This window comes from Zalophus californianus, chromosome 17 (assembly GCF_009762305.2).
Source record: "Zalophus californianus isolate mZalCal1 chromosome 17, mZalCal1.pri.v2, whole genome shotgun sequence".
Taxonomy (NCBI): domain Eukaryota; kingdom Metazoa; phylum Chordata; class Mammalia; order Carnivora; family Otariidae; genus Zalophus; species Zalophus californianus.
In genome coordinates, this window is record NC_045611.1 from 59,971,501 (window position 1) to 59,989,206 (window position 17,706).

Here is a 17,706-nt window from a genome sequence, read left to right on the forward strand (position 1 = left end):
ACCTATAGCCTCTGTTATTTTTTCCTCTGAAGTGTCACCTAATTTTACTTGTCCTTGGTCCTTCAAATGATGCCATTCTGATTCAGTTTATGGGCAGTGTCTTTCTTCTCATCTATCATAGATATCTAGCTGACCCATACAGTCTGTTTTCCTCATTTTGCAATTTTGGCGGAGACACTGTATAAAATGTCTGACCTCCTTTGCCCAGTTTCCAATGACCAGGCACAACTTGGACACATCTTAGCCCCCCAAAGACTTCTTTCCTTCTTCCTGTCTCCAAATACCCTTTCATTCCCTGTCATTGGGTCATTGTTTCATTCGAAAAAGTTCTCATCATCAGGGATTCCAAGGCAACACCAAAAAGGAACACAGCAGAATCTTGGGAAGGAGAACAGTGTTGGTGGTGGAGGGTGTTGGGCTCAGATAAGGACTTTGTCCAAGAGGGAAATGTCCCCCTGGAAGTCAAAGGAGGGCCACAGAGTGTAGTTAATATTTTACCAAACAGAGGATCCTTGTGTCCTTAGCAGACATGGAGAGTGAAGCATGGGGACTTGCTCAGAGGCCCCGATAGTACTAGACGTGGGTGGCTACACGACTGAAACGGGAAGAGTGACAAGTAAAGGGGGAATCTTGGAGGACCCAGGCAAGGTCCTGAGCTGGGAACCTTACCACTGTACCTGTACCACTCATTAGAGGCCCAGTGTTTCAACAGAGGGAGGAATCCCTGTTAGAACAATAACAAGGGTGGCCATATCAATGGTACCATGTGCTAACAGTGCACTGCAGGCCAGGCACCCTGTGGGACTCACATATCGGTTCATTTGTGCATCAGAGTAAACCTTGTAAGCTAAGGATTTTTATTCCTGGCTTACCATCAAGGAAAATGAGCTTTGGAAGTTGCTAGTTAGTGAAGCCCATTTGCAGCCCACCCTGGCCAGCTACTGCTTCGAGTACTACAGTCCTTTCTGGGAAGTCTGTGGCATTGGTTACAGAGTGGTTAAAGAGCTTTTCTTCTGTGGGTAGCCTGGAAGAAATAGTAGAAATGGTGTGTTAAGAATATTAAGTCAGTGTTGGTGTTTGGGATCCTGTTTCAAGATCCAGAATCAGAAAATAGATAGACGAAGATTTGGGGTCAGTAATCTAGGTTGAGGTACCAGTTAGGCTCCTGTATTAATTTCCTTTGGCTGCTGTAAGAGATTTCCAGTTGTGTGGCTTAAAACAACATGAATTGATTCTCCCACAGTTCTGGAGGCCAGAAACCTGAAATCAATACCATTGGGCTGAAATCAAGGTGTAGAGTCATGATGCTCCCTTGGAAGGGTCCAGGAGGAAATCAGTTCCTTGCCTCTTCCAGCTTCTGGTAGCTGCAGCATTCCTTGGCTTATGCCCACATCACTTCAGTCTTTAAGGCCAGCATCTTCAAATCTCTTTGTTCTGTGTTCATATCACCTCTGTATCAAATCTCTACCTCCCCCTTATAAGGACACTTCTGGTGACATTTAGGGTCCACACAGATACTCTCCCTATCTCAGTTTCCTTAATTTATGCATCTGCAAAGACCCTTTTTCCAAATCAGGTACCGTATTCACAGGTACCAGCAATTAGAATGTAGATATCTTTGTGATTATTGAAGGCTATATACCTTTAGGTCCAATTCTTTTGTGGATCCCTTCTTTAATCTTTACCTACTTATTCTTAATTCCTCTTCTCCCTCTTTGGGGACCAGTCCTCCTGGGTCACCTCTTCATTATCTTTGCCTTTTTTTACATTTTATCACTGATACCCTGTTCACTGATCCATCTCCTTTTTTTTTTATATCCTGCATGAAATTACAATCCATGGATTAGAAACAGACCCAGAGATACCTCTCATACTTGGTGGTCTCCTTCATCCCATCCTCCCCCTCTAATACATCTCCAGTAATTCAGGTATACTGGATTTCTTTCAGACTGGAAGAATACATTTGAAAAGAAAGAGTCAGCTTCCAAAGAGGATTTTGCTGTGGAAGAACCATTCCACCACATAGCAATGAAACACTGCATACGGGAAGAAGGCCCCTGGTTGGTGTCATTAGGAGAAAGGCAGGATTGGAGGAATCAGCTAAAGGAGCACCAGGAGGACTCTTTGAGTCAAATGGTACTTACCTCAGAGACACTGTTTGCTCAAGGAGAACATTGTGAGCATGACCTCGGGGGAAGTTATTTGAGTATAAGCCTTCTGCCTCCAATATTACCCACAAGAACACATGTCCATACTCTTGACTCACATGTTAAAAAGTTGGAACAGAATTCAGGTTTCATTAATCATGAGAAAGGCTGGGCTGATCGGAAGCCCTATGAAAATCACCAAAGTGCTAGAGCCTTCTGTCAGAGCATTTATTTGAAAAAACTCGGAAACGTTGAAATGAGAAATAAAAAGCCTTACGAATATACTGTCAGTAGTGACTCTTTCAACTGTGGTACCTCCCTTCGATTTCATAATAGACTTTTTTCAGCAAAGAACAACAATAACTGTACAGACTATGGAAACATTGTTAATCATGGCATGTCTCTGAATGAACACAAGCCAATGCATTTTAGAGAATGTCAGGATGAGCGTGACGAATGCCTTGTACAAACCAAAGTAAGTGATCCTAGAGAAGCACCATTGAGATGTCAGGAGGAACGTAATGCCTTCCACACAGCCTCGTCTTTTACTGACTGTGACATCGTTCGGACAGGAAAGAAGCCACATGCATGCAGTCAGTGTGGGAAGTCTTTCAGCTGTGCCTCTAAGCTTGTTGTACACCAGAGAACACACACTGGGGAAAAGCCCTATGAATGTACTCAGTGTGGGAAGTCTTTCAGCCAGAGCTATGACCTCGTCGTACACCAGAGAACCCACACTGGAGAAAAGCCCTATGAATGTAACCAGTGTGGGAAATCCTTCACCCAGAGTTCCAAACTTACTAGGCATCAGCGAACTCACACTGGAGAAAAACCATATACATGTCATGAATGTGGAAAATCTTTTGGGTGGAACTCTAACCTTATTGTACATCAAAGAATTCATACTGGAGAGAAACCTTATGAGTGTCCTCATTGTGGAAAGTCCTTCAGCCAGAGCTCTGACTTTGTTTCACATAAAAGGACTCACACTGGAGAGAAACCCTATAAATGTAACCAGTGTGGAAAGTCCTTCATTCGAAGCACTCAACTTATTAGACATCTGCGAATTCACACTGGAGAGAAGCCATATAAATGCAATCAGTGTGATAAAGCTTTCACTGGGAGCTCTCACCTTATTGAGCATCAGAGAACTCATACTGGAGAGAAACCTTTTGAATGTAATCAGTGTGGGAAAGCCTTTACTGGGAGCTCTCACCTTCTTTCACATCAGAGAATTCATTCTGGAGAGAAACCATATGAATGTAATAACTGCGGGAAATCTTTTCGGCAGCGATCACAGCTTGTTGTGCATCAGCGAACCCATACTGGAGAGAAACCTTATGAGTGCAGTCATTGTGGAAAAGCTTTCAGCCAGAGGTCTCCACTTGTTGTGCATCAAAGAACACACATTGGAGACAAGCCCTATCAGTGTAACATGTGTGTTAAAGCCTTCAGTCAGAGGTCACGCCTTATTGAACATCAGAGAACACATACTGGAGAAAAGCCCTATGAATGTATTGACTGTGGAAAAGCCTTTAATGATCGGTCAACGCTTACAAAGCACGAGAGAACACACACTGGCGAGAAACCTTATGAATGTAATCATTGTGAAAAGGCCTTTAGTCAGCGATCTCAGCTTACTAGGCATCGGAGAATTCATACTGGAGAAAAACCCTATGAATGTAATGAATGTGGGAAGGTTTTCAGTTATAATACATCCCTTATTCAACATGAAAAAACTCATGGGAGATACCTCTGAAACAAATAATGCAAATATATTAAGAAAGAAGAAGAAAAAGAGAGCAGGAGGGGAAGAATGAAGGGGGGGAAATTGGAGGGGGAGACGAACCATGAGAGGCGATGGACTCTGAAAAACAAACTGAGGGTTCTAGAGGGGAGGGGGGTGGGGGGATGGGTTAGCCTGGTGATGGGTATTAAAGAGGGCACGTTCTGCGTGGAGCACTGGGTGTTATGCACAAATAATGAATCATGGAACACTATATCAAAAACTAATGATGTGAATGTATAGTGATTAACATAACAATAAAAATTAAAAAAAAAACTCATGGGAGAAAGTTGAATAATGAAGATGGAGAGGCTCACTGCCAAACCTTTATTAGACATCAGCTGACAAAGGTATGACTCTCAGTGTGGTCTAATGATCACGTGCATCAGATTCGCTCTGAGTGTTCTTGAAACTGCACATTACCGCTTACCTTGATCTACTAAATCAGATTTTCTGGCAGTAAAACCCAGGAGCCTGCAGTTCCCAAAAGCAGCACAAGTAATTTGTATGTACATTAAAATGTGTTTATGTCTGCATTTAGATGAGAAGCTATGAACATACCACTGATTTAAAACTTTGTCAAGCTCTCAGCAGGAGTTCGGAAATTCAGTATGTAGCTATACCCACCAAATAATCTTTCTAGTGTAAACAACCACCCAAACTTAATCAGACATTGTTCCTGTAACACATTCCTAGAAATAGTGGACTGGAAGATATGCTCTTATTTTACTTTATTTTTTTAGACTGGAAGATATTCTTGATGCAAAGCCCCGAACACTCAATCTAAGAAGAAATCTTGGCATGACGAAGTTGGTGTTGAGTGATGAGATACAAAGCCAGCCAATGTAAAACAGCGGTTAACAAATTGGAGGACTGAGGATGAAAAGTCTTCTGAAATTGGTCCTAATTGGAATTAAAAGTAGACTCTGAATATATCAAGGACTCCATTGTGCTCTTAATTTAACTTTGTTGCTCAGTTAGGTTGACTATAATCAGAGCTGGGGATATAGCAATATGGAAAATACCAAGTGAAGTGAAAACAGAACCCAATGTAGTATATACACAAAATGTTATAACCACATAAAAAACATGTACACAGATGGTTGGTTAAGAAAGTCAGCTCAGGGGCGCCTAGGTGGCTCGGTTGAGCGACTGCCTTCGGCTCAGGTCATGATCCTGGAGTTCTGGGATTGAGTCCCGCATCGGGCTCCCTGCTCAGCGGGGGGGTCTGCTTCTCCCCTTCCCTCTCATACTCTCTACCATTCTCTCTCTCAATAAATAAATAAAAAATCTTAAAAAAAAAAAAAAAGTCAGCTCAGGGGCACCTGGGTGGCTCAGTTGTTGGGCGTCTGCCTTCGGCTCAGGTCATGATCCCAGGGTCCTGGGATCGAGCCCTCCGTCGGGCTCCTTGCTCAGCGGGAAGTCTGCTTCTCCCTCTCCCACTCCCCCTGCTTGTGTTCCCTCTCTCGCTGTGTCTCTCTCTGTCAAATAAAATCTTTAAAAAAGAATAAAAAAGCTCAGCAGCATGTTCAAAACAAAGGCTGAAGTGTAAATCAACAGTGGTGAAGAAAGTGGGAGAGGCCATAACTGCAAATTTGAGCAAGGTGAAAGGAGGTATGAGAGCATCACCTGGAGATGCGGAGTGGAAAGGCTGAAGCCAGGATCGTGTGAAGAGAGGGCTGCAGCAGTACAGGCCACCGCTCCCTCGCAGAGCTGTACAACGGGGTGGGGTGGGGGGCTGCTGCGGTTAACTGAAGATCTGTCTATGAAACTACAAATTCTCTCTTCCTTCTCCCCTATTTTTCTTGTCTTACAGTGAGTATCTGGCTGTTGGTAAGCAGAAAATAAAGTAGGAAGGAAGTTATGTACTAAAAATAGTCTGGGGGACTAGGGAATTTGGTGGATTATGTTCTGGAACAAGGACTGCCTTATTTGAGCATCCTGAGGACCTTCACCCTAACAGCTGGTTCTTGTACTTTTCACCCTCTAGCAAAGCATGCCATTAAACTGGTCTCATCCACCTGTTTGAACTTCCCATCTTCTCTGATAGCCTCTTCGATATGGATGGGAGCCAAGGTGTGAAAGATGAAGAAAGCCTTCAACACACACAAAAAAAAACAAGGTAAAACAGAAGCCAGCCCCAAAGAGAACAGATATTTGGGGAACCAGATATTTAAAAGTTTTATTCTAAGAGTGAGTCAAAAAATAATTGCAAGTGAAAAATAAATCAAAGATGCTCTTTTTAAGATTGATTTTTTTTAGCGAGAGAGCAAGAGGGTCAGGCAAAGGGAGAGGGAGACAATCTCAAGCCGACTCCATGCTGAGCGCAGAGCCCAGTGCTGTGCTAACGACCCTGAGATCACAACTTGAGCTGAAACCAAGAGTCAGATGCTTAACCGGTTGAGCCACCCAGGTGCCCCGAGATCCATGTATTTGACCCTGATGCTAATACTTCTTAGAAGAGGCAAAGGACTCATGAAATTGGAATAAAAGAGGGGGGATATATAATCAGATTGTTTTGATCGGCCCTTCACTGAACAGTATTTACATAGATACGATACAAACAGTAGGTGCTGTTTTTGTTTTTGTTTTTTGCTTTTTTTAAGGAGGAAAGCCAGAGCTGTGACATGAGGATTTCATTATGGCAAGAGTATGATGTTCGCAGCACTGTCACTCACAGTAATGGTATGGTCTCTAGCTGTTGTAAAGTAGAAGGGGAAGAGACATCGTGGGGAGAGGAGTATCCCTGTATCCTCATCTTAGGAAGCAGCCTCTTGACTATAATATGATACATAGGTTATTTAGGAGACCAAAATTAGAGCATAAAATGGTACTATGATAGAAATTGGAAGCAAATAGAGGAGCAACAGTGGGAGCCAAATCTACATTCCTTATCAGAGCAGGAAGTCAGTAAAGTCTATAGGCCATAAAGATCAGAATTACAGGGGCGCCTGGGTGGCTCAAAGTCGTTAAGCGTCTGCCTTCGGCTCAGGTCACGATCCCGGGGTCCTGGGATCGAGCCCCGCATCGGGCTCCCTGCTCCACGGGAAGCCTGCCTCTCCCTCTCCCACTCCCCCTGCTTGTGTTCCCTCTCTCGTGTCTGTCAAATAAAGAAAGAAAATCTTAAAAAAAAAAAAAAATCAGAATTACAGAGATGGCCTCAGGAAGAACTGGAATAGAAACAGTTAAAAGTTGTTGATGGGATGTGTGACTGTTGGGTAGGGTGGGGCAGGAGATCACTGGTTTTCTTTTTATACCTTCGGTAGTAACTCATTCCCTGGTGGTACACTACTTATTTGGGTAACAAATTATTTCCAATATGTACCTATAGGTGAGCAAAACAACAGTACATGAGGACATCTGCAATTGATTTGTGAGATTATATACAGTTTTCTTTCTTTTGATTCAGTGTTGCTATAATAGATTGACAATTTAAAAAACAAGAGCACAAAAAAAAAAACGATGTCAGACTTTTCTGTTTGGCCAATTAGACTTTATCCAGAAGGGCAGGAAGGCTCCTTGATTTCTTAGAAGTCCCTGGTACCAAAGTGGGGTGGCTTAGTCTTTTAAGACTTGACTTTCCAGAAGCCTTAATACCAGTCAGAAGGCCCCCAAGAGTGGGGACCTGGAGAGGTGCTGGTGTCCTGAGACAAGATGGAGAAAGACAGTTGTGTGAATTTGCATAACCAAGTACTGAATGTACTTCCCCCAAGGTCACTCTGGCAGTTACCTGGTATCTGTCATAAAACCCTTTAAATAATAAAGCTCTCGTGATTCATATGAGACCCTGAAGTTGAGATGGAAAATATCTTGGCTAGGGCAGCCCGCACAGAACAGGTGGGGACTTGCTTCCTGATTGGATTGTTGGTCCTGATTGCTGCCTGCACCAATGTTACTGCATAGCTCTCAAGAGATGCCAGAGCATGGGAGGAAGAACCTGCCCAACAGATCCAGCAAAGTGCACGTTGTTTGACAATTCTTGTTGACCAAACATGTGAGAGGTGTCTGCATGCAAGCAAGTCATGAGTGTAGCCTCCATTCAACGGAGGCACTGCTAGAGACTCAGGTACGGAAGATGTGTGTGATGCCACAGTGTCCTGAGGTCCCTTTTTCCATAGTGGGGACTCCACGCAGAGGCTTAGCGGTTGTGTGTGCCTAGAGACTGAGCCCAGTGGGAACTGGAAGAAGATGGAGATGAAGGGATAGGGGAGGGAAGGGTGCAGCTGCTGCTGTATATGCAACCAGTGCGTAGGCCCTGCTCTGATAGGTATTCTACCTCCTCCCAAGTGAGAAACCTGAGGCTCATAGGACCCAGGAAGTGGGCTCATTTGAAATAGGAACCTGAGGGGCACCTGGGTGGCTCAGTCGTTAAGCATATGCCTTCGGCTCAGGTCATGATCCCAGGGTCCTGCTCCTCGGGAGGCCTGCTTCTCCCGCTCCAGCTCCCCCTGCTTGTGTTCCCTCTCTCGCTGTGTCTCGTTCTGTCAAATAAATAAATCTTTAAAAAAGAAAGAAAGAAGAACCTGAGACCTTTCCACCCAAATGATTCCCATACCCAGAGGCCAGTGGTTTCTGACTGAAACATGCATAAGACCCACCTGAGAGGAGCGGTTAGAATTGCACGTTCCTGGGCCCATCTTCAGAGAGTCCACTTGGTCAGGCTAAGGGGGTTTCTAGATATTTGCGTAGTTCAAATACACTTTCTATTTTTTTCTTAACATCTTGGGTTTTTTTTTGTGTGTGTGTGTGTGTTTTGTTTTGTCTTTTAAAGATTTTAAAGTAATCTCTACACCCAATGGGCACAAACTCACAACCCCGAGATCAAGAGTCGCATGCTCTACCAACTGAGCCACAGAGGCACCCCTATTTTTTTCTTAACATTTTTTTGTTCTGTTTTAACATTTTGTAAAGAGTAATCTCAAAATTGTATATCCATGTATCTGTTTTATCTTTGTTGGTTTCATTTAAATTTGTGGCTTTTTTTTTTTTCTTAGAAAAACTCTAAGTGATACCACATCTATTACATGTGACCCAGAGGCTCCTTTTAACAAGAAACAGAAATCCATCCTCCCTTCCCCTTTTCAGAATACAGGTATCAAAATAATCCTATGCATAATTTTGAACAAATAGCAGTGGAATTGTTGGGGGCCCACAAGGCCACCCCCACATCCAGAGATTTCTAGACGAATTCATGGGACTCAGCATATCATTGTACTCACAGCTAAGATTTATTAGACTGAGGCAGCAAGGATGCACAGTTGGACCGTAAGGGGAAAGACAGGGAAAGTGTGGGGGAATCTACGTGCAGGCTTGCAATGCTGCCCCTCCCCTGAGAGGGTCATACAAAGCTCACTGAGGATCAGGTAAGTAGGCACTTCTGTCTAGCATGGACCAAATTCCAGACTCCTGGAAAGAGCAGGTGCTCAGTGCAAATCACATTGTTTGCATAGTCTAGGTACAGTGAGACATCCTTATTCAGTTGGGGTACAGACAACACTCTAAAAGCCAAGTTGCCAGGGGCGCCTGGGTGGCTCAGTCGTTAAGCGTCTGCCTTCCGCTCAGGTCATGATCTCAGGGTCCTGGGATCGAGCCCCGCATCGGGCTCCCTGCTCAGCGGGAAGCCTGCTTCTCCCTCTCCCACTCCCCCTGCTTGTGTTCCCTCTCTCGCTGTGTCTCTCTCTGTCAAATAAATAAATAAAATCTTAAAAAAAAAAAAGACTCATTAGTCATATTCAGTGAGTTTTCCTTAATGAATGTGCTGTGTGACCTGGGGGGGCACTTATGCCCACCTCTCTGTTCCTCAGTCTCCTCCCCTTAGATGATAGATGTTCTGCAGGTCCCATTTCCTACTGTGCAGGCTGGGACCAATCTGCTACTACCAAAGAGGTTGACACAGGAGGTGTTAATCTTACTCTCTCAGGGGATGGGAATCAAGCAGTTATCCTGTGAGGGGACTCAGGGACACAGACTGAGTTGGTGGTCAAGTCTAGGCTGGAACTAGGATCTCTGGAGGGGAAAATGAAGCATCACTTCAAAACAAAGAGCCGTGCCCAACTGTGTTCTCAGACACGGGATGGGCCACGGAACATGTGGAAAGAAGCCTTCCAGTTGGAGAAGATGTAATAGCTTGATGGTGGCTTCTGTGTCTCCTGCACATGTAGAAACCGTTCCCACATTGCTGCCCTCAGAGAGAGTGGCAATGGAATACCCTTTGCCTACTACACATTGAGGCCACACATCTAGCCATCCTAGGTAGAAAATAGCTTGTGCATCAGTCCAAATTTGAGGATTCTACATCTGGCTGCTTCACAACAGGACCTTTCCCTCGTAGGTCTGTATCCTGACCTTGGAAATGCTCTGCTCTGACGGGGTTGCCTTCCCCAGCAGTCTTCCTGGTGTTTGGCCACAGCTGTGCTAAGCTCCCTAGGAAGATGCTCATAGAAACCCAGCATCTTTCTCCCCTGAAATGTGAGGACAAGGGAGCTGTTTCTAGCTGCCAGGCATAGGGCCCAGAGGGCTCCAGAGAGTCCAGAGCAGAGAGGGCACCCAATAAACCCTGGATGAACTAACATATAATGACCATATGGTAAGGTAAGCAAATAGTCTGAAATTAGCTGGTAAAGTAAAGCGAAGACAATCCAAAGTGCTTAGAAGAAAGGATTCAAACATAGCCTAGCAGTAGGTACATAGATCTAACCTAGGAAAATGCAAACTTAAAAGACTAGTCACTGTTCCATGCCCACTGGCCTTGCAAGGATTCTTTAAAAAATTGTAAAGCCCATATATCAGGGGTTGGTGAGGAAGATGCACTGATGGAGAAGTGTCGAGGGGTATAGTTTCTGGAAAGACTGGGATATGAAGAGCATAACAGGGTTTCAGACCACTTGATTCAATAACCTGTTCTGCAGGGGGATAACTTATGTTCGTAAAAGTTAAAATATACAAAGATTTTTAAATGACCATGAATCTTTAGAAATAGTTCAACTGAAAAAAAATGGTAGAAATACCAGGAAAATGGATAAATCTAGTCATTTCGGAAACTTTAATATATCTCAGAAAAAAAAAATTGGCTGTTTAAGTAGATAAGTGATTCACTGTGAAATGATGATTAACAAGCTTGACATAACGGTCACAACAGTTATATTCACACACATAAAACACACACGTGTGACTAACTAGGTTTTCAAACAGTTTATTTGACAGAGCGAGAGAGCGAGAGCGGGAACACAAGCAGGGGGAGTGGGAGAGGGAGAAGCAGGGGGAGTGGGAGAGGGAGAAGCAGGCTTCCCGCGGAGCAGGGAGCCCGACGTGGGGCTGGATCCCAGGACCCTGGGATCATGACCTGAGCGGAAGGCAGACGTCCAACGACTGAGCCACCCAGGCGCCCCGGTTTTCAAACAGTTTAATACATTACTCCTGTCAAGAGCTTGGTGAGCTTTCTGCGTCCTGACAAGTTTTTCACGTTAGAAAACTTTCCTCAGTGGGTGCCTTGATCATTAGCTTCTCTCTCTGTCCCTCTTTCTCCATCCAGAGTCCCCATTATTCATCCACGAGGTCTTCTGGATCTGTCTACCAGGGCTACTATCTTTTTTTTTAGAGAGATTTTATTTATATGAGAGCGAGCACAAGTGGGAAGGGGAGGGGCAGAGGGAGAAGCAGGCTTCCTGCGGAGCAGGGAGCCCGATGCGGGGCTCGATCCCAGGACCCTGGGACCATGACCTGAGCCGAAGGCAGACACTTAACGACTGAGCCACCCAGGCGCCCCTGTCATGAGCTATTTCTTCTGTGGTTCTCTACAGACACCCTCCTCCATTCCACAAAGGTTCTTAAGTTGAAAGTCATTTTTTCGGCCCCAGAAATTCCCTGTGCTCCAATTGGACCCCACTTTAAATGGATGAAATGAGACTAACATCTCAATAAAGTTGTTAAAAATAATAAGGAAGGGCCTTACATGCTTGTATGGAAAGATTTTATTGTTAAACGAATAAAAGGAAAAATTGAATATGTGGTAGCCCACCACGTGTGTAGAAGAGTGAAAAACTATTTATACATATTTACTTGTCAATGCATAATATATCTACAGAAAGATCTCCAAGAAACTAAAAATAGTAGTTGCTAATGAGGAGGGAAGTTGGTGGTAGGAGTCAAGGGACAGAGGAAGATCTCACCAGATACCCAATTGTACCTTCTGAATTTCAAGCCATGAGAATGTATTACTTGTTAAAAAAAAAAACATTTTTTACATTTTTAAAAACAATGATGAGAGCCTGAACTAATGCCCTTGGGGTGGAAATAGGCAGGAAGGAGCAGGAGAGATTTTTAGGAGAGAAAAATCCACAAGCCACAGATTCACTTTTCTAATACTACATAACAAACGTCCCAAACAGTAGTTTAAAACAATGCTTTCTTTAATTTCTCACCGTTCCATAAGTTGGTTGGGATCAACTGGATGGTTCTCACTTACGGCCTTGAGTGCAGTGTCAGGCAGGTACAACGGGAGCTGGATTCGTTTGAAGGCTCAGAACGAAGATGATGCACTGACAAACTGACAGTTGATGCTGGCTGCCAACTGTGAGCTCAGCTGGGATTCTTTTTTTTAAAGATTTTATTTATTTGACAGAGAGAGAGAGCACAAGCAGGGGGAGTGAGAGAGGGAGAAGCAGGTTCCTCGCTGAGCAGGGAGCCTGATGCGGGGCTCCATCCCAGGACTGTGGGACCATGACCTGAGCCGAAGGCAAAATGCTTAACGGATTGAGCCACCCAGGCGCCCCCCAAACAGTTTTTGTTTATGGAGGTTCTATCTATCAATATTTGTCATATTTGTCATATTAAGAATTAAAACAAAAAAATTTAATTTTTAAAAAATAAATCCATTTAAGAAATAAAAATAAATCCATTATATGTTAACATATGTTATAGGCTGAATTGTGTCCCCTGGAAATTCCTATATTTAAGTTCTAACCCCATATCTCAGAATGTGACCTTATTTTGAGATAGGGTCTCTATAGAGGTAATTAAGTTAAACCGAGGTCACTATGGTGAACCCTGCTCCAAAATGACTGGTTTCTTTATAAAAAGAGGAGAAGTCACGTGAAGATGAAGGCAGAGATCTACAGGCCAAGGGATGCCAAAGAGTGCCAGGAAACCACCAGAAGCTGAGAAAAGAGGAATAGAGCAGTCTCTCTCTCAGGCCCTCTGAACAAGCAAACCATATAAAAACCTTGATCTCGGACTTCTAATCTCCATAACTGAGACAATGAATTTCTGTTCTTTAAGTCACCCAGTTCGTGGTACTTTGTTATGGCAGCCCTAACAAATGAATACAACATTTTGTTTTGTTTAAAAAAAAAAAAACACCAAAACCCTACTTTATGGAAAATAACTACATTTTCCAAAACAAATAAATATTAGTGAAAAGAGTAAGCACTGCATTATATTTTTGCAAATCCTTTTAATGTCTGGCTTGATGGAAAGCAGCTGGTTTCCAAAGCTACTTGTGCCCTTGAGAACTGCAGAACTCAGCACTGGAGAACTCAGTCCAAACCTCTACATTAAGAGACAACCAAACTCTAACAAGGCTTCTAGCAGCATAATGCTGTGTCCGAACAAAGACACCAGCCTCCCATTCAAATGCCTGCCTAATGCCTCCCTGAGAAATGCTGCCAGGAGAAATTGCTGTTTGTTCTAGCCAACACCCAAGGATAGGCTCCTACCTGCCTTTCTTACTGCATTTACTAAAAAGAGCTTCAAAGAGATGTCTGTGTATATCCTACAACTCGGAAGGATTTTTCTCAATCACCTAAAAGCCATTCCTTTGAAATAGTATGATCAGGAAGGAGAGGGCTGCTGTCTCCAGTCTCTGTAGGAACATAGAATCCTAACTTTGGTAATGACCAGCTGGTGCCACGCCACGGCTGACTTCAACATATTTACACTGACCAACACTTTATAATTTTCCACATGAGCCCTGCTCTCTCCCTCTTCTAATTCTCTCATTATCTTTAAAAGGTCCAATCCCCTCTGCACAAATGCAAATGGAGCCCAGTGCCTTCCCCTATTGTCAGCAGTATATGAATAAAATCTGTTTTTAACCGTTTTATCGTTAACACTTTTCAATCTGTTGCAATATTACTCATCCAGAAGCCTCCAGAAAACTCTAACGTCCGTTTGTGAGAGAATGGAAGTGGGGAGGGAAAGCTATTATGATGCACTTAGTTTTGAACTCACCAGCTCAGAGGAAGGGGCTCAGGAAACTCCAGGTGTCCCTGGCCCACACTTTGAGAACTACTGCAAGAGACAAACCCCCTATAATATAATCAAGGAGAAAACAAAACTACGAGAAGTAGAAAATTCAAAATTAAAACAACAGGGAAACATCACGCACTGAAGATTCAGCACCATTAAAACCACGAGGAAAGGGGCGCCTGGGTGGCTCAGTCGTTAAGCGTCTGCCTTCGGCTCAGGTCACGGTCCCGGGGTCCTGGGATCGAGCCCCGCGTCGGGCTCCCTGCTCCGCGGGAAGCCTGCTTCTCCCTCTCCCATTTCCCCTGCTTGTGTTCCCTCTCTCGCTGTGTCTCTCTGTCAAAAACTAAAATCTTAAAAAAAAAAGAAAGAAAAGAAATAGGTTCTACGTATACTGCAGAGTAAGGCATTGCCAGCTAGGGCGCTCGGGCGCCGGTTTCCAAGCAGGGCTCCCCATTCCAGCGTGGACAGAGGGGCAGCTTCCCGAGCGGCCGCAGGAGCCGACTGCGGGCCGCGGCGCCGCGCAGACGCGAACCCCCAACGGCGAGGCTGGGAGGGCGAGCCCCCGTGACCCGGGTTCCTTCGCGGCCCGTGCGCGCCCCCCCGCCCCCCGGGCACGGAGACGCCCAGCTGCCCGGCACCCCGGCGTGCGCCGCCGCCCGGAGTCACCACCCGCCGCCCCCCGCCGGGCACCCGCCCGGCACCGCCTGGCCGGGGTCTGTGGCAGGAGCACCCCCAGCGGCCGGAGGCCCAACGGACGGACGGTCCCATTGACCTGAAGCCACAAGGCTCTCATTGGTGGGAGGCTCGACGAACCAAGGCTTCCATTGGTCGGGCGCTGCGGCGCGCCGCACTGTCTTCTGGGAGTTGTAGTCGCAGCGTCACCAGTGCGGCCGCCATTGTCCGGCGGGCGGCGAGTGGAGTGGTCCCTGAGGCCGGGGCTGCTCTCGGGTTTACGGGCGCTTCGGGCTCCTCTTCTCGACCTATCGGTCCTGGATGAACCCCGAAGAGGAAGCGACAGCACTGGCGATGACTACGGGGCTGCCAGCGGAATGGCTTCAGGTAACAATAATAATAACAAGGATGGCAGCGGGCCGAGCGTCTCCCGCAGGTATCGACCCTTTAACCCTCGCAGCGCACGCTGAGCGGGGCCCGGGCCTTATCGCTCTTTACGCGGGAGAAAACGGAGGCACAGGTCGGGGCGCGCTGCCTGGCCCGACTGGTAAGGGTGGAGCTGGGACTCGAACCCGGCCATCCGCTCCCCGAGTGCGCATGCTCCGCCGGTACTCCTCCTTCCCGGTTCTGGGCCTGGCCTTAGGCTCGTTCCCTAGGACGGGGCTGGCGCGGCTCGGTCGCGTAGCCTTCCCCGCGCCCCGGAGGCCAACTGCTGTGTGACGGGTAATAGTAACGTGTCAGTGGAGTGCCGAGATGGCAGGTATTAACCGAACAGAGATGATTTAATTCATGGAGCAGCCACCGAGAGCCCTGCTCCGCGAGGCCCCTGGCCCAGCCTCTGAGGGTAAGGACAGGTCACCGCGCACCGCATTAGTGGGGCGGGAGCGGCTACCGGGCCCCCCCCCCCCACATTCCCCGCGGGGGCTGTGGGTGAACTGCAGCACCGGGCGGGCCGTGCTTGCAAGGTCATCTGGGAAGGTGCCTGATTCAAAGCTCCCGCATTTCTAGACAAAGTGGCCGCTGCCTGTGTTCCCTATAAAGTGCTGTCTCCACGTGGCAGAAACCAAAAATAATTCATAATTCCTGAATTGCCACATCTTTGAAATTCTGCACTTACTGTCTTTTGTTGTTGTTTACAAGGATTTGCATTATTTCAGATTTATCATGCCAAATGAGACTATTGATAACCTTAGATTTGCATGTTTTCAGGTGCGCATTAATAGTGCAATCACCCTTTATTTTGCTTTTGCTGTGGTTGGGGTGTGGCAGGGAATGAGCGTTGTCAAAGTAAAACAGCTGGATAGTAATTAAAGCAATCAAAAGAGATTTTATTCAGAAACTTTTGGAATGGGAGAAAGAAACTTCCAAATACAAGTAAAGGTGGGAATTTATACCTGGGGTCAGGGGTGGGTGTAATTCTTGCTAAACTGACCTAACAGGATACTTTATTATTATTGTTATTGTTACTGTTATTATTATTTTTAAGATTTTATTTATTTTAGAGAGCGCATGAGCGGGGCGGGGGTTGGGGAGAGAATCTCCAGCAGACTCTGCGCTGAGCACGGAGTCCAATGTGGGGCTTGATCTCATGACCCTTAGATCATGACCTGAGTTGAAACCAAGAGTAAGATGCTTAACTGACTGAGCCACCCAGGCGCCCCATGACCTAACAGGATTCTTTTTTTTTTTTCCTTAAGATTTTATTTATTTATTTGACAGAGAGAGACACAGCAAGAGAGGGAATACAAGCAGGGGGAGTGGGAGAGGGAGAAGCAGGGAGCCGGGGATCATGACCCCAGCCAAAGGCAGACGTTTAACGACTGAGCCACCCAGGCACCCCTCTAACAGGATTCTTGTCGAAGCAGGCCAAGTGATCAGATATTGCCTGGAGGATTGTGGGGGATGAGGACTTTGAAAAGTTATGGAGAGTGATCAGATATGATGGGTGGGGATTCTGACTAAACCAACCCTTTATGAATCTGGGTGATGCAAAATGGGCACAGAAGCCCAGAGATCAAGACCTAGTTGAGAAGAAGGTTCAGAGGAGAAAATCTTTGTTAGCAGTAAGAGAAAGTGTATTAGTTATCTGTTGCTGTGTAACAAATAACCTAAAACTAAGTGGTCCAAAACAACAATAAATATTACTTCAGTTTCTGATGATATAAATCCTCAAATGATTTAGCTGGTGGTTCTGGCCTGGGCGCATGAAGTTATGATTAAGATGTCAGTCTGGACTGTTGTCATCTGGGACTTGACTAGGGCTAGAGGATCCATCTCCAAAGATGGCTCACTCACATGGCAGTTAGTAGTTCCTTCCCATGTGGGCCTCTCTGTGGAGCTGCTTGGCTGTCCTCACAACTTGGCATCTGGCTTCCCAAAGAGTGAGTGATCCAGGAGAGGGCAAGGTAGAAGCCCCAATGCCTTCTGTGCTCCGGGGTCAGGATTTACACACTGTCATTTGCACAATATCCTGTTGGTTACACAGGTCAAACATGCACATAATAGGAGGGGACTATACAACTACATAAGGGCTGGGGATCATTGGGAGCTGTCTTGGAGGCTGGCCACCACACAAGGCAAGGAAGTAGAGGGCTTTGGGGTCCAGTGTAAGCTTCCTGGGGCTGCTATAACAGAGCACCGCAGATTTGGTGGCTTAAAGCAGTGCACATTTATTCTTAAAGTTCTGGGGGTAAGAAGTCTGAAATCATTTTCACTGGGCTGAAATCAAGATGTGGGCAGAGCCACTCTTCCTGTGGAGAATCTAGGGGAGAATCGGTTTTCTTGTCTTTTCTATTACAGCTGTAGATCTTGTATTCCTTGGCTAATGGCAGTGGCCCTTTGTCAAGGCCGGCAGCA

General features: G+C 45.7%; 1 protein-coding gene and 1 long non-coding RNA gene across 13 annotated transcripts in view; both read left to right on the forward strand.

Annotated features, from left to right (window-relative positions):
- Window positions 1-17,706, forward strand: part of ZNF8 (zinc finger protein 8) — a 39,715-nt gene that overhangs the window by 13,499 nt on the left and 8,510 nt on the right. For 10 of the 12 annotated variants that reach the window (XM_035725169.1, XM_027619665.1, XM_035725175.1 and 7 more), the window contains one exon: window positions 1,949-3,966. In XM_035725169.1, coding sequence (XP_035581062.1) covers window positions 1,949-3,906 — 1,958 coding nt within the window. In that variant the 3' untranslated portion in view covers window positions 3,907-3,966. Of the gene's footprint in view, window positions 1-1,948; window positions 15,238-17,706 lie in introns of those variants that run through there. The other 2 variants (XM_027619666.2, XM_027619667.2) reach the window with 2 other exon arrangements.
- On the forward strand, window positions 4,090-4,868 carry LOC113936475. The gene is made up of 2 exons (XR_003524265.1): window positions 4,090-4,542; window positions 4,677-4,868. It is a non-coding gene; the product is annotated as an uncharacterized LOC113936475 (long non-coding RNA).